The 18,152-nt window shown below is 35.7% G+C and overlaps 1 protein-coding gene and 1 long non-coding RNA gene across 6 annotated transcripts in view; one reads left to right on the top strand and one right to left on the bottom strand.

Annotated features, from left to right (window-relative positions):
• The window catches only part of rasgrf1 (Ras protein specific guanine nucleotide releasing factor 1), an 82,039-nt gene extending 72,125 nt beyond the window's left edge, over positions 1–9,914 (bottom strand). For all 4 annotated transcript variants that reach the window (XM_087293221.1, XM_087293223.1, XM_087293222.1 and 1 more), the window contains exon 1: positions 9,291–9,914. In XM_087293221.1, the coding sequence (XP_087149347.1) occupies positions 9,291–9,566 (276 nt within the window). In that variant the 5' untranslated portion in view covers positions 9,567–9,914. The remainder of the gene's footprint in view (positions 1–9,290) is intronic.
• LOC147832838 (uncharacterized) lies at positions 6,153–15,796 on the top strand. Of its 2 annotated transcripts, XR_015515068.1 has the most exons (3): positions 6,153–6,358; positions 13,496–14,442; positions 14,642–15,796. It is a non-coding gene; the product is annotated as an uncharacterized LOC147832838 (long non-coding RNA). The 2 variants fall into 2 exon arrangements; XR_015515067.1 differs by lacking the exon at positions 6,153–6,358 and having other exon boundaries at positions 11,977–14,442.
• The last annotated feature ends 2,356 nt before the right edge of the window (positions 15,797–18,152 follow it).

Genomic DNA, 18,152 nt, shown 5'->3' with positions numbered 1-18,152 from the left:
CGCAACACACTGCTACATGCTTCTGCAACACTCATACACACACACACACACGCTATGCCTCCAACCACCCTTTTTCTCATGCAAATAAGAGTTGCCATAGGAACCATGGGCTCAAATGCAGATATATTAAAGAAGGGCCAGTAAATGAATGGTAGAGCACAGTGATTGGTATGTAAATACAATGACAATGAAAGGAAAGGTAGTGGGATGGTTTTCACATAAAAACGCTAATTTTTGATGAATGCACCAATATGCAGATTGCCCAAAAGCATCTTTATGCTGAGTAAGTGCTTTTTTAGATTTGACAATGTCATCTATGAACACTGCAATCCAAAAAGATACATTTGAGTAGAAATTAAATGGTCTTCTAATCAAAGATTTTCTTTCTCAAACAGAAAGTAAATACACCTGCACATCTGTGTAGAGCCACACTCTTGACTAAACGTGTCCCACTTTTTGCTTTTCTTACTGTGTGTTAGCACATATGGAGTAAGCAAGACTGTATATTGCTAATTATGACCAGAGATGGGCAAAAATACATTGAAAAATCAAATACCTCCATTTTAGTCGTATCAAAATTAACTTCAAAATACAGCAGCCACAAATGTATCAAAAAAAAAAAAATGTGTTTTTGTATTTAAAAGCTAGCATGAACCTTCTTTGAAAATCTTCTATGATGAGGGCTATTCGATCAATCCGTTCACTGCCACCTCGTTCACGTCTACTCTTACTGTACATGAATAGTTAGATATCTCTAATTTTTGTTACATGTTTTTGTTCATTTAGTATATTTTTGCTACAAATTTCATACAGGAGTTCCTGTTCAATTTGGATAATAATTTAGAATATAGTACTATGTATGTTGATTATGTTTCCATCCATTGTGTGGCCAGAAAAATTGACAAAATCTCTGTACAATGATTAATCAACCTCTAAACATTCTTATAATTTAAAAGGATAATACAATAAAGTTACTTTTTTCGACAGATTGTTTCTTATATTTAGTTATATAGAATTTAACTCTTCAATAGGCCTACTCAATGTAATACATGTTTTAATGTAAAACAAATCTCAAAATTACTAAAAATGGAGTTACCATTTTTCTACTACTAAACTCTTCATGTATATCCTGCTGCTGTCGTATAACCTGAGTCAGCTGCTTTTGACTAGTCTGTATTTTTAAATATTTGCCCCACTTTGACAGCTTTAGGTAGACATGTTTCCTCTTCATTAACTATACTACTGGCAATTCAAACAATTTAAACAAATGATTGTTGGTATAGCTATGCTGTGATGCATAATTTCCTTCCATAATCCTAGCATTATCCACCTTCCTCAATATAAATAAATTTTCTCATCTGATCTCAAGCCTAGGCAAATAACTGAGAATGTGCCAATCAGAGGCTGCATCATGATGTCATCATGTAGACCTGTAACGTATTTTGCAATATTTTAAAAAATAATAAAATACAAGATTTTGATACAAAATATTAATCCATTTTCATAAACCCTATCAAATACAAATGACAAAATATTATTTTTTAATACTGGCCATCCTTGATCATGAATCTGAAAGAGGTTACAAGAAGATCATTAGGTCTACATACAAGTTTAGCATCTGGGATAAACATGAAAAAATTGCACTTTTGTGTAGGGATTTTACATGCATCCATGACTGTGGATTTTATTTATACTAATATAAATTTAAGAAAATATAAAATCAAATTTGCATGTACAGTGCTTAGCACATATAAGTGCACCCTTTACAAATCTTTTAAATTCGGATTTTTAATAGAAAGTTAGACAATATTATAAGTGTGCATATACATTAGATTAGTCAGTACTAAAGCCAAATCTGGAGCTTTTCTAACAAAATAACTTACAATATAAATCCAAAAACTAGTACACCAAAATTTATATGTTATAGAAAAACATTAAATACAAATTCAAAAAGGGGAAAAAAAGAAAGAATAGAAGAGAATAAAATAAAAGAATAAAAAAAGAGAGAAAAATTTATTTGAAATTTTGTAGGTAGTAATTTTTTATTTTTTGCAATATTTTGCTTGAATTTAATTGTATTATCTTTCAATTTCTAAATATGTTTGGTGACTAAAATAAATATATCTGTTTAATAAATCTGTTTTGTTTAAATGAACCAAAATACATTGCCTAAGTTCACTAAGAAATGGATGAAATTATTTATTTTCAATATGGGGTGTACTGAATTATGCTGAGCACTGTATGTATAACTAACCCATTTGTTTTCACTTGATCAGTTCAAAAGAACAGAAAAATATCTTTGATCACATGACCTCTCCATAATTTTCATAATGTAACAGAAATAATGACAGATCGTTTCTTCGAAATTGGGCAACAAATCAAAGTCAACTGGAAAAAGGAAAAAAAATGTAGGGTGAGCAGGCTGATCTAAATACGAAAGCTTACAGTTGACTGTAAGTAAGGGGCAGGGTTTAAGCAGATTAAATGATTGGAGAAATCTGCTAGAGTCGCTAAATAAAAAAGAAACACATGCATTAGTTTATCATTCGCAATAAGATCAATTAAATCATAACATAAAAAACAACAGTGTTCATTTTTAGGTGAACTATTCCTTTCAGTCAACGACTTGTTTAAAATTATGAATCATCACTGTGTAAATCACTATCTGTTCCATTAAATGTGTGAATAATTTTATGTACACAAGTGTAAAGCCTGTTCATAGAGGATGATAACTATAAAGATCATTTTATTGGACAACTATATTAACAAATATCATATTCTACAAATTTTAGATAAATATATTAGCTTCCACCCACAATGTTGTTCTGTTGATTGTGAAAATGAGCTGAAGTATTGTAATCTGATGTTTTAAATGCTTAAGCTCCTTAAAGACGCAGTTTGTCATATTCACCACTAGAGGACATGTATTCATAACAAACAAAGGTGTAGTTTGTTGTTGATGTGACAGAGTGTGGAATCATGGGAGTTGCTGTCTTCATTACATACTATAGGGCTCCTGCAGAAATCATGGTCATGGATGAGCTAAAGTATTCTAGGCTTATTTAGACCCTCCGAGATTTTGCAACATATAATTGCCACAGATTTCCACTATATTTTGGACTGTGGAGACACTGCTTAAATTCCCGCCACACCACAGAGCACCATTTGCATAGTTTTACATTCAAAAACATTGTAGTGTTAGAGAATAAAATCGGTTTGCCCAGTGTGCAAAGATAGTTTGTAAAATAATATTTTCTGTCTTTTAGTTGAGATATTATATGAGAGTCTTGCTTTGTTTACCAAATAAAGTCGATCTAATAGGATTTGCATTTTGGACATTAAATACAAGTTTAAAAGGTATTACATACCTGTCAACATTGGAATGTGAAAATAAGGGATTTGCCCACCATAATAAAGGACCCCCCCTTTAAAAAAATCCCCAAATTACTAAATATGTTTATTTGGAGCTGTTTCATTGTAGATAAACAGTTAAATGGTCATTCATATGTTTATTATTATTACTTACAAAAGAAAAAATAAATATATACATTAGCAGCAAATACATTAGCAAACAGTTCAGCTTATTAAAATTAATAGCTGTTATAATAAAATAGAATCAAGCTATTAAATCTCATTAGCTGTTTCTTCACTGTATAACTTACACATTCTGATTAAAGAGCAACAAATGAGTCACATTTATTTGTATTTTTTCGTTTGATTACATTAAAAAACAGAGGTGTCAATTTAAAAATGCTCACATCTAACAATATAATGAAGGCATTCGACTGCTTTCCTAACTTTTTATGCTAATTTAACTCGAAACTATTGTGTTTGAAAAAAAAAAAACACCAGGATCGACATCTTTAGATTTATGATTATTAATTATGTGTATATGTCTGTTTAAACACGCACCCAAAAGCCAGACTTTTGCTCTGCTTCAATAAGCGTGTTCAGAATTCGTTTGGGAAACAGCGTCTATTTATCACTATTGATCTTTTTCTTTTGTATTGTGCAAAGTATATTTGTAAGGTTTGTGACGCGTGCACGTTATATACAGGGTGATTCAAAATAATAACACAACTTTGAAAATCTGTATTTAATCAAAGAAACATGATGACAACATCGCTCCTAGCGACCAAATGAAACTTCAGAGCTTCCTTAAATGGACGACAGAAAGAGCTTAGCTTTCCTTTTCTTCTTTGCGGAGTTCTTAATTTTCAATGTTGTGGTATTCTTTTTGAAACACTCTGTATATTGAAAAGAGAGAAAAAAAATTGTATGGATGCTGTAATATTTCAATTATTTTCCGTTAAAAATGAGTAAAGGTCATGTGACCATCAGGGAGAATGCAGCATCTCATTTCTCACAGTTCTCTCTGTTCTCGTGGTCTCCCAAGTTAAGTCTTCCGAGGTGACCTGGCAAGATAGTACATCACAAGAAGGCAAGTCCATTCTCTGCATTCTTGAAATTGAGAAACAGCTATGGTATTCAAATAATTTAATGAAATAATGTTACATATTGTGCCTTTAAAGAAGATTAGATTCTGGTTGGCTGTCAATGTTTTTTTGCAACTAGGATTTTTTTCTCTACTTTTTTTTTTTTTTTTTTTAGAAAGGATTCCCTCAAAATTCTCCCTCTATGCCACCATCCTTTTAATTGTGGTGTGAAATCTGCTATTTTTGATGATTTTTAGAACTATATCTGTAAAAACACAGTTACTGTCTTTAGCTGGACACTGGCTGCTCCGGGGTGCGTTTCTAAAAACCATCGTTAGCCAACTTAGGTCGCAAGTTGCATTGTTACAAACATAATTTGTTGATTTGGTGTTTCATAAATCCATCGTTCTAACGAATACTCGCAAACTTGTACCATTGCAACTACACTTCTAGAGCTGTAGTTAGAAAGCATAGTTCCTGGTTTTGTTCTATTCCCAGTTATCCCCCATATGCCCTATTCATTTAGAACATTCTAACATTTAAACTTGGAATGATTTAAATAATAATAATAATATAAAAAAAACATTAGGGTAATCTCTCATAGGTGTGATTTGCTTTCAAAGTATTTTCACATTTGTTTTAGCAATCTTCATATTGACAATTGCATGCCCTTCCCAGTTGTAACGCCTTGACTCACTCAGGAAGGCAAAAAGGATTGCAGGATTTATTAAAACACGTAGATTTATCTACAAACACTCACTTGAAAGGACATTGATAATGCAGAAGACACAAGAAAAACAAGGGGCTGATGACAAGACACAACTTAGAATAGCAGACAAGGAACTAACTAAACACAGGGACTTAAACACACAGGAGATGATTAAACTGATTACATAGAGGGGTGAGACACCGGTGGAAATAATAAACAATAACAAATGGCGGGAACTGGAACAAAGGAGCACATGGGGAAGGTTATATGGTAAAAACAAAAAAAAAAAAAAAACAAAAGAAGATCCTACTTAATATTAATAATGAAATATATTATTATTATTATTATTATTATTATTATTAAGTAGGATATTTCTTTATTACTTAATAAATAGCCTACTGTAAATTACAACAATTAACGATTTATATGATTTATATGTTTTATGTTTTATGTTTTGAATTGAATATGGAATATTCTCAATAATATTTGTAAGGAAAACATAGGCCCTCTATATGTGCTGTTTACATATAGTTCAATTAATTTGAAAAACAAGGGCATGTTTTTACCAAAACTTATATTGGATTTTTTTTTAATGAGGGTTCGTTCAAAACACTATAATTTGCACAACAAATTATGGGGTTTTATTTTTTAAAGAGGTAGTTACTCCGCCCCATTTAGAGTGTCATAATGGATGTTTTACGTTATAACTAACGTGGTTCAAATGATGGATCTGCGACAGAGAAACTACGGTTTTGGGAAACACCCATCACTACATTGTTCTTTTCCCAAACCATGCATTGTACCATGATAGTTCAGCCACGTTGTTTGGGAAAAGCACCCCTGCTCAAGGTAAGTATTCGCAATATGACATTTATCATACATTAATGCATTCTGAGTGAAAATGCAGAGCTTGCCAGCTTACACTTATTTATGCAAATAAATGACTCAGAATGAGGTTATACTGTGCTCGCCTGAATATAAAAGGTGATGCGTGCGTGACTCTGTCTAACACTGAATCGTTGATTGCGAGGTAATGTGGCTTTAACTGCGCTCTGTTCTTCAGAAGATGCCAGACATGCACAGCATCAAACTCCATGCTGCATCCTGCTTCGTCAGCACAAGGACAGCTGTTCACAGGAAGAACCTAGACTCACGTTGAATTGCGGTCCTCCACAGAGATAAGCACTGCAGGCTGAAGACAGGTTTCACCAAGGTAAAACATCTTCAGCTTTGTTGTGCTTATAAAACAAATAGAAGGAATGCAGCTATTTTCCACAGCCAGTTCTACTAATGTAACTACAGCGAATGCTCTAGATTGCCATATGGTTACATGGATTTAATGGCTGTCGCATCCGGGTATGAATATTAAAGGTGTGCTCTCAATACGGTTTGTTTACATTTCACTGGTTCTTATACTGATGTCTACTGTATAGGTTCTTGCTGATTTTGCTCCTTCATGTTATTCATTTTTTTTGCAGGTCTCTATCAATCAAGTCTTTTGGGGGGGTTTGTGCTGATGTTTGCAGCATGTTCAGTGCAATGCGTCTGTGTCTGTGGCATTTACTGTGGTGGCCATGGTCACCACTTTAAGTCCTGCTGTTTGTCCTCATGCTGTACAGCTGTAAGTCCTCACTTCAGCCTAAACAGCTTGAGTGGACATTTTATTTTTCTACTTCTATTATTTTTGGACTGCCTGCTTGACCATGCACATGCTAATGCATGCTATGGAATTATGTTTAAAATTTAATTCTGCAAATTAATTTCTAAATTACATTGATGATTAATTATTTCTATTTTTATTATAATTATAGTTATAATTTTTAATTTATTATTATTATTATTATTATTATTATTATTATTATTATTATTATTATTGATACTATCATTGGTATTACAGAATTTAGTTGGGATCTGTAACTCTAAAACACATTTTTTTTTTTTATTAAAATAGAAAATATATTTACCTTGAAAACAACCCTACTGTGAGATATAGGGTTATTAACCAATTGTATGTTCTTTTGTTGTTTTTATAATGTTAAACACAGGAGTTACTGTATTATTAAGGAAATCTACCTTTTAAATTATTTTGTAAGTACAACATACTGTAGTTGAGTGGCAAATTTTGCAGTGAATGTAAAGCACACAATTGTTTTATATAAACAAACATCCAATCAAGATGTTTATGTTGTCAATTTATTTTAAATTTGGTTATAATTCACAATGCTTTATGTGATTTAGATTTCCCCCTGATAAAACTAAAGAATGCAGTCTTTGTCTTATCTATTTAATATAAATGCTTTCTTGATTCAATAAAAAATAGATAAATTGTGATTCATCTCTTAGCTGGCTAATGTTTTTTTTTTTATCAATTTAATCCAAAACAAATGGAATTTCATGACACTTCCAGTCATGTGATCTTAAGGTAACCTGAATTGTTCACCTAAAAACAACTGTACTGTTATGAAGTTACAAGAAAACGTTTGTGTGGAAAAAAAATAAAAATACATAAAAATAACGAATTGATTAAACATTTTAACTTTTTGTCAGTTCAGAGTGCCTGTTCACAAGATTGGCGACTATTGATGTAAACAAATCAAATCAAAATTTATAAAGTTTATTTTTCTAGCACACGTTGTTAGTCTCAAGATACACAACTAATCCATGCAAGTTAATATAAACCAAAAATAAATCTAAAATAAAAAAAAACATGCCTACAACTCATTCATTTCACTTTGAAACATGCCTTCAAATAGAAATAAAAGTCTGCAGTAACTTAGGTTCACACAGATTTTAATGATATTTGTCAAGTAACATTAATTTGTTTATTTTAACATGTTTGTTCATATAGAAAATATGAAGTGCATCTTTAAGGTAGGTCAGCGTGTTTTATTGCTGCATATAGCAGCTATTTCTTTATACCTCTTCCTTTTATTTCTATTTATTTTAAATTAATTATTAAAATATTGATATAATAACTCTAAACTAAAAAAATGGCATAACATCCTCATAAATATGCTTTAGTTTCACTAGTAGTCACTAGGTTTAGCTCAATCAGCAGCATCTTTGTCACAGTAAAACGAACAAAGAAACATTGAATGCTGCACAACACCTTTCCAGACGCCCAAACAGTGTTTTGTGAACATTAAGTTCAGCTTTGAGAGCGATTTGTTATTAAACACGTTGCGAGACGCAGTTGCCAAGGTAGGATGCTATTAATATCAGCGCGGGAATTAAATCAATACGTCAAACAGACTGCGATTCTACGCCAGTTTTCCGCATGATGGCGACTCTGAGGTTTATAAAGTGCTTCTCTAGCGTCATTTTCTCTCCTGTGTGAAGGAGAGAGCGGAACAGTCGAAACTTGACCGTCTCAGAGTAGAAACGCTAAAAAGAATTAGATCCATTTTCCTGGAAAGCAAAACGGATGTCAAAAGATGAAAGGCACTTATATCGGTAAAGTGTTGTCTAGCCTTATTGTGATGCTGACGGTTGAGTTTTACAGCATAAACCTCTATACAATGTGAAACGATCCAGCCATTTCATCACTTTCATGTTGTTTTATCCTCTGTGAATAATAATGGGCATAATGTTCACCTTTCGCTTTCATTGTAACGTTTTCCGTCAATTAAAAGTGAATTGTGACTAGTTTTGAGTTTCACCGATGAAAGAAACTCAAAGAGGTTTGAAGCAAGACGAGAGCGAGTAATGATGACAGGTTTCTGAATGTTTGGATGAACCAGACCTTAACACAAACATTTGTAATGCATTCATAATTTATGTAACCACAGAGTACCGATCAATAAACAAACGTGTATTATGTAACGCATTCGCTTTAAACACTGTAATGTCATCTCACTTAAAAGATGATCACTTCCAAATACAAATGTAGAGATGACAGATAACCCTTAGTTAAACAACTAAAAAAACACAAAGAGCAAAAATTTCTGAGCAGCAGAAGCTGCCTGGTGGTGAAATTGTCGGCTGTGTCGAGCGCATGCTCATCATCTTTACGCATAAAACAAACCCCCAGTCCCTGCTAGATGGAAACAGGCATCTCAGTTTACTCCCCTTTCCCAGAAAAGTAACTCTATTTTAAAGGTCTAGAAGAAGTAAGCACAGAAGTTGTCGTTCCGTTTGTTTCATACCTGTTTTTCTAAGCACTCCTTGGCTGACAGTGAAGGTTTGGGTGAGGGCGACCTGTCACACACACATCCCTCCAACAGGTATAATCCCGAGGGTCGCGAGCTGGACTCGCTCTCAAAATAAAAAAGCATATTTTGCAACAGAGCAAACCACTTGGTGTGCCATTTTGTGTTGTCGGAGCTCTTTTTGCTTAAGCAGCCTCGCCTCGTGCCATCCTTCTTCGCCAAAAGACCCAGGTAGGTGACATGACCATCATTCAGCCGAATTCCCTTCTGCATTTTTGTGAAGAAAGATGATAGTTTTGCAGGGTGAAGGCTTGTTTTGGTCCTTACATCTTCTTAGCGCGAGATCCCCGAGTAGACGGGCACTTTTTGGATTAGAAACGAAGCCTGGCACGTTCTGCCCATCCACTGCAATCACCGCCTTGGCATGAAGTAGGAAAGAAGCGCAGAGAAAAACGAAGAATGCCAAAGTCTACCATCGTAATGTTGTCGAACGCGTTCAAGCGGTGGAAAAAGGTACAAAAATGCCTCCCGTAAGCTCTTCTGTGACGCAGTGAGCGGAGAGAATTAGGCTACAGTGTATGCGAGTGATGGTTTGTCGCGTTCTCACGTGAAAATCTCTATAAACCAGTGCGCGCGCGCTCACTGCTGAATGAGGCAGTGGCGTCACGTGATCTGGTTTCAGAACCTCGGACAGAGAGACAAACGTACTTTACAGTCACTTGAGTTCATTTTAGATCTGTTGCACAGACGATGAGCTTAATACTAGAAATACACATTTTGAGGCTTTATTATTACTCAGTTGCATTAACCAGTGCCATGTTTACACTAAACGTAGTACATAATCTGAATCTGATTTAACATATACAGATCTGGGTAGACTGCCTAGGAATTGCAAGCAGTAACTAATTGCAAATCACATGAAACAATGTGTAGTCATTAAATTAATCTCTTAGATCAGTGGTTCTCAAACTGTGGTACGTGTACCACAAGTGGTACGCGGGCTTCCTTCTAGTGGTACATGGAGGAATGAAATATCTCATGTACATGCTACAAATAATTCAAAATTTATTAAAAATGATGTATATAATATGCCATATATTATATATAGGCTATATTTCTGAGGTAATCTGCCAGGTTTTTTTAACTGTGCAGAGCTGTAGCTGCTTTACTGGGCCTACTACGCTACTGTATTTCAATACTGCTCATTTTGGTGGTACTTGAAGAGACAATTTTTTGCTAAGGTGGTACTTGATGAAAAAAGTTTGAGAAATACTGTCTTAGATTACACATTTATATAACATAATCGGACTACGTTTGGATTACATTTAGATTACTTTTGTGCTAACCATTATTTAATGTCTCATACTATACTGTATTAATTGATACTATTTTAACAGATAAAAAGAAAATTACATTCCTCATTACCAACGACAGCATCAAAAGCATATTTTTAAGTTCAATGTATGGACAGGTAAGACTACAATAATATATATATATATATATATATATATATATATATATATATATATATATATATATATATATATATATATATATATATATATTAGTAATACCTAAAAAATATATATATATTTATTTTATATATTTGATATATATACATTATCTTCTGGACTCTGATTGCTTTGGTTTATTGTTTAAGTGTATGTACAGACACATGTTAAAATTGTAAATGATGAGAACTCAAAGGTCTATACTCTAAGGTTGAGTGTCTTGGCTGTTCACTGAGATGCCTTAAATATTTCTATATATGTATTTACCTAAAATAATATTTAGGTTCCAACAAAATCAATTGAAACTAGTTTCAAAAGCATTATTGCTATTGGCGTTATTATAAGCTCACTAAACGTGCACATTATACTTTCCTTTAGGTAGCTACAATTTATTTCATGACTTGTCTGACCAATGCATTCATCGGTAATCAATCGTGTGAATGATCATTACAGGTCGATTGGTAGTAAATCATGAAGGTCTTTGCATTTGCACAGTTAATCAAAACAGCACTCACAATGAGCAGCACTTCCTGCCGCCCTGCAGGATAGCTTGTTTTGCATCTCCCAGGGTTGTTTCACTTTCATTGCACCCAACCAAGATTTCTAAGAAACATTTGTCTTTGAAGCTTCTTTTAAAATACTTATTTCTGTATTAAACAGCTTACGGAAGGGCTTAAACCAGCACTTAGTGTCCTCATTCAGACCTCACAACAGATGACGGTTATAATCAGCCATTTGTGCTCAAGCCCAGCAGCTCCTTGAACATCTCTGTCATTTCCTCTTCTTTATCTCCTGTAATTGTTGATACCATGGCTGTGATTCACCATAAGCAGAAAAATAAATGTATCAAGGACACGTTCGTAATGCCTCCATTCAACCCTTTCCTGTAGAGATATGACTCTTGGCTTCCTTACATATTAAAGGGGATGTCAACGATTTTGTCAAACATATAATGGCCTGAACAGTCAGAAATCAGCAAAACTGTGCTTGTGGTGAATCTTTTTTCAAAGTTATTTCACTTGTCACCATAAAGCACTGCAGTTATTCATTCATTAATTGTCTTTTCGGCTTAGTCCCTTTATTAATCAGGGGTCGCCACAACGGAATGAACCGCCAACTTATCCAGCAAATATTTTACACAGCAGATGCCCTTCCAGCTGCAACCAATCACTGGGAAACATCCATACACATTCAATCACATATATTTCAGCCAATTTACCCAATTCACCTATACCGCATGTCTTTGGACTCTGGGGGAAACCAGAGCACCAGGAGAAAACCTACGCGAACACGGGGAGAACATGCAGACTTCACACAGAAATCCCAACTGACCCAGCTGGGGCTCGAACCAGTGACCTTCTTGCTGTGAAGCAACATTGCTACCCATCGGCGCCACGCCACCCCTGCACTGCAGTTATTAGAAGTATATTTATTCATTTTTGAATGCAGTTCTTGTCATTCAACAAAAAATATAATTGAATCAACAGTGTTAAGCCTCTACGAAAACTAAAAATATTGGTGAGATGACATTAAATGTCCTTGATGTAATAGAGGCCAGATGTTTAGTGGTGTGTGGGCATCCCTGATTACGAGACCACCTGCCTCCTATGCCAGAATTGCTGGTTCGAGCCCTACTCAGAGTGAGTGGATGGGTGTTGGACTGGCGGGATCATATTGGTGCCGTAAGGTTTAGGGGGCTGAGTGTAACGGAGGCCGGCTATTAAGTGGTGTGTGGGTAAACCTCCCTTCCCTGATCATGAAAGGTGCTTTAGCCACGTTTTTTAGCTGCCTTTTAGAGTGCGTGCCTCTCTTGTCCCACTCAGAGTGGGAATGTTGGTGTTGTCTTTTTTTGTTTTCATCACTAAACAATACAAACAGTTATAGCATGGAAAGAGCTGCATACAGATTATTTAAATCATAGGTCTCAAACTCGATTACTGTAGGACCTCTGCACAGTTTTGCTCCAGCCATAATTGAACAAACCTCACTCCTCTGATCACCAGAGCACCCATTTCCTATGCCAGAATCGTTGTTTCAAACCCTACTCAGACAGCCAATTTGAATGTTATCACTCAATTGAATTGGTGCTATCAGTGGTTATCAGCTGATAGATATGGGCCAGTAGGGGCCTTATTATTATTTATAAAATTTCCCATTAATTTTTTTTTTATTAAAGTCTACCCCTTCTGCAACCTTAAACCCAACCGTCACAGTAATGTAAAAACAGATCTGGATCTAAAGTCTTCTCTATTAGTATAGCTGATTAACCATGTGGTTGGATGATCCAGAAGGCCCCTACTGGCCCATATATATCCGCTAATAACCACTGATAGTGGCCATTCAATCAAGTGATAACAAGCTATAAAGCTTTAAATAATCTAGCTCCTGTTTATCTAACCAACCTTCTGTCTCGCTACAGTCCAACCCGCTCTATAAAATCTCAAAACTCAGGGCTTCTGGCAGTAACCAGAACAGCAAAGTCAAGTAAAGGGGGTTGAGCCTTTTCATTTATGGCTCCTAAACTCTGAAATAGCCTTCCTGATAATGTCCGAGGCTCAGACACATTTGCAGTTCAAAACTAGATTAAAGACCTATCTTTTTAGTACAGCATACATTTTATATACTAGTTTGCATGCACTATAAACATCAGCTACGCTAATTATTCTCTTTATTCTCTATTTCCACCTGAAGATATTCATAACGAGACAATTTAGTGCCACCGATGCGATCCAAGACCTGCAACAAGATGATTTTAAGCTTCTATAATCCTGGACCAGGCCGTATCCTGAGCAGCTGCTGTGGTGGTCATGGAGGAGGGGAGAGCATGAGACTGATTCCTGTGACGCTCCAGGGACAGACGAGTCTCGCTGATATCCAGCTTCTCCAGCCATTGGCACCACTGGCTTGCATGGTTCAGGACCTGTAGAGCTGTGCACCGATGGATTTGCTCTTCAGTGTTTGGACTCTCAGTAGTAAAAATTAAACCACACTGACCTGAGCTAAACTGAACTGAACTTAAACTCTGAAAACTGAACTAGTGTTTCAATTTACTATCTTCTATTTGAAGCTGCTTTGAGACAATCTACATTGTAAAAGAGCTATAGAAATAAAGATGAATTGTATTGAATAACATTCCAAGCAGGTGACTCAGAGTGAGTAGATGGGTGTTGAAGAAAAGGGATCATATTGGTGTCGTGACCCTAGTGTGATTAAGGTTTAGCGGGGTAATATTACAAAATATTAAACAGGTGTGAATTTGAGCTGGCTGAAGCTAAGCTCTGCAGAGCTGTGGCCCTCTAGGAATAGCTTGAGAGTTTGAGACAAATTAATTAAATGAATGCAGGTTACACTAAGACCAGTATCTTATACAGATAAAACTTATGAACAGTAAGGAATATAAGGAAATAATAACAGTAGTGTGGTTCTCAAACTGTATGGTTTATCTCATCTTGATCTGAACTTAGGAAGTTAAGATTATCATTCAGACTTATCCAGTATTAAAAGGGGAATTCAGTTACAATCATACAATAGCAAATTCATTCATTTTCCTTCAGCTTAGTCTCTTTATTTATCAAGGGTCACCACAGCAAAATAAACTTAGCTTATTTAAGTAACCTATAGCGTATGTCTTTAGACCAGTGGTCACCAAACTTGTTCCTGGAGGGCCGGTGTCCTGCAGATTTTTGCTCCAACCCTAATCAAACACACCTGAACAAGCTAATCAAGCTCTTACTTGGTATACTTGAAACATCCAGGCAGGTGTGGTGAGGCAAGTTGGAGCTAAACCCTGCAGGGACACCGGCCCTCCAGGACCAGGATTGGTGACCCCTGCTTTAGACTGTCGGGAAAACCATGTAAACTATGAGAACATGCAAACTCTACACAGAAACGCCAACTGGCCCAACCGGGGCTTGAACAAGTGACCTTCTTGCTGTGAGGTGACAGTGCTAACCACTGAGCCACCGTGCCACCCCCGGTTGCTAATGTAAGCTAATGTAAATAAGCTCGGTACTAAATTGGCCTTAGAGTAAGAGTGCGTGTGTGAATGTGACAGTATATGGGTGCACTGGGTTGCGGCTTGAAGGACATCCGCTGCATTAAAAATATGCCGGAATAGTTGACGGTTCATTCCGCTGTGGCTATCCCTGAAAAATAAGGGACTATGCCAAAGGAAAATAAATGATTTTTTTTGTTGACATTTGTTGTGGGTGTTAGATGTAGAACAAATAGGTCATTGAATTGAATTCAAAACAGACACTCTAATGTACAAAGGTTCAAGTTGCCCTTAACCATCCACCTCCCCTATGGCTCTCTGAGTTAAACAGCTCGCCGCTTTCAAGGCAATCAATTGAGGAACCAATTATCTGGGCTCGTCAGGACCTGTGACGTGCCGTCGTGTGACGTTCCTCTTTGTCTCAGCTCTAATGTGGCTGAACAATAAAACATGTTCCAGCACACAGGCAATATGCTCCTTTAAGCACCCAATTTGTTTAAAAGGCACAGGGTTTAATCTGGCACTGTCAGTCTGCTGGCTACTTCACAGACAAGATTCATTTATGACTTTATCCTTGTTGTTATCTGCTCTCCCTCAGGACTACACACTCATAAATCCCTACGACCTGCTGTGACAGTTATTTGAATGCATAAAGTCTTGTCCTTCGATAAGATTTTTAACACTAACCTGCATCATTAAGCTAATTTTTTATATTATTTGTGTGTATTATATTAATAAGTTGTCACAGTCATAAATACTCATGTTGACGTCATCTTTTGGATACATTTGCATAGATGTGCATGCAGGGAAAGTGATAACACTGAGTACTGTCCATCGGCCAGAACACACACAGTACTTGTATGTGGATTAATGGTCCTTGAGTTTCGAAAGCGCTGTTCTTTTTCATGCATGCACTTATGTGGATAGTTGTGTTTCATGAGGATATTCTCTTTTATATATATCGATGAAGGGAGTAAAAGCTCTTTTGTTGGCGGCAATCTGAATCAGCATTCTTTGGCACCAACAGCAACTGCTGACAGTGGCTGAAAGAAAAATTGTGTTCAAACTCCTCTAGGTATCCTTGTTCTTTTCCACTTACCTCCACTCACTATCCTTGTTTTTTCCAACTGCATACCATTCCTGGAGAGTTGAAGTATACTGTATATGGGAGAAATAAAACAGCTAAATTGTCAGGGGTAAATATTACTGAAACATAATATAAGCCTCAGATGACAAACTAGATCTTAAAAAAAAAGTCTCATACATCACATTATGTTAGAAGTGTGTGCAAGCCATCAAACTAAACGCTAATTCTTCTGAAATGTTCTACACTCAAAAACGTCAACAAGCTACTTGCTCGATTTGCAAAATACAAATATGTCTTATAGAAAACGAATTTTAGTTCTGTTTTTAGTTTTAGTTCTGAAGTTTAGTTCTGTTTAATTATTCATTCTAGTTGTTTAAAACTAAATGAAGAAACAATCAAATGACTTAGCTGATTGAATGACATTTAAGCTTTTCATATGAATGACTTTCTCTCTGGTGAGTTACTGTGTGCCTCCATAACAGTAGGTGGTGGTATGCACTTATTAGCTGGTTTGCATACCCACCAATAAAACAACATAAGAAGAAGTCACTGCGCATGCTTAGCTTAACAGACTAAACTTTTGGATTTCTGCAGTTGTGATGTTTATCTTTATCATTTACGCACTTTATCTAAACTCCATCTTACATAACTCAATAATGAAAACAATTTTTACTACTAATGTACAACAATCATGTTGCACTGCTTGCTTCAACCATAAATAACCATTGCACAATAATAAATCTTAAATAACTCTTTAGCACAATATTCATCTTTAATAATTCTCTTGCACAATATCCATTAGTCTCATGTAAAAGTACTTGTATGGCCCGTTCTATGGGTAAAGTTAAGTATCTTAGGCCCCATTAACACTGTCAGTTCTTGATGCCCAATTTCAATTTGTTGTCTATAACTGATTTTTTTTGCTTCTTCAATCAATCAATCAATCAATCAATCAATCAATCAATCAATCAATCAATCAATCAATCAATCAATCAATCAATCAATCAATCAATCAATCTCAAAAGCAAGCAGTTTTCAAAAGCAATTATAAATAAATAGGTTTTAAGGTTAGCTTTGAACAGTGCCACATCTGTAATGATGCAAAGTTCTAAAGGCAGGGTGTTTCACAGCTGCAACTGAAAATGAACAATCACTCCACTGTTTGTACCTGGATCGGGGGACCTCCAGCAACAACTGACCTGCTGATTGTAGGTTCCTGTTCGGTTTATGAACCTTTTAAATCTCATGTAAATATAAAGGTGAAAGACCATTAACTGCATTAAAAACAAACAAAAGTAGTTTAAAATCAATTCTGAACTTTACTGGGAGCCAGTAAAGAGAGTAAAGAACATGTGTGATGTGCTCACGTTTGCGACTATTCGTCAGCATGCAAGCATAAGCATTTTGCACCAGCTGCAACCGATAAAGTAAGGTTTGGTTAATTTTGACATAAAGTGCATTGCAATAGTCTAGAAGAGAACTGATTAATTGGAGGGTAACTCATTAGGCAGATTAGAATTGCCAAACACAATACATTCTGTTTTGTCTTTGTTCAGAGTAATAAAGTTCTGTAAGAGCCAAAGTGTGATATCAACTAAACATTCGTGCAGAGATTTTAGTATACCTGAAAAGTCTGAAGGTACAGGGAGATAGATTTGAACATGATCAGCACACAGATAAAAGAACACGTTATGATTTATCAAAACTGACCCTAACAGGAGCATGTATAATGAAAATAAATCAGGGCCCACAACTGAGCCTTGTGAAACACCAGAAGTCAACGGAGCAGAAGGAGAAGTGACATTACCAACCATAACTGAGAAACTACAACAGTTAAATAAGATCTGAACCAATCTAACTCAGGCCCCTGCAGGCCAACCTGATGGGCCATGCGAGACAGGAGGACTGAGTGGTCCACAGTATCAAAAGCAGCGATAAGCATCACAAGTAATTCTTCACGTAAATATTTTAATTGTGACCCATTTCCGATTCATGTTTACACTTGCCATACAATTTTCAACGCGTATGCGTAAGGTGGATTTTAGCACCGGCGCCACATCAGCCACAATGAAAAAAAAAGCTTGCTTTTAGCTCTCCGAAATATGTGAAGTTCACCCAACTTTAAAATGATTTTGAGGCGCAGGTAAAGGGAATGATCAGTCATCGCAGCTTGCACCTATGATTTACATATGGTGTTTCCACTGACTCATCTCCTAACAGGGCAAGAAGGCACGCAACTTCTGCCGTCGACCACTTTCCTCTTCCAT

This window comes from Danio rerio, chromosome 18 (genome assembly GCF_052040795.2).
Source record: "Danio rerio strain M-AB ecotype USA chromosome 18, GRCz13ab, whole genome shotgun sequence".
NCBI lineage: Eukaryota > Metazoa > Chordata > Actinopteri > Cypriniformes > Danionidae > Danio > Danio rerio.
The sequence above is the reverse complement of the archived record's forward strand: the minus strand, read 5'-3'. Positions and strand labels throughout refer to the sequence as shown.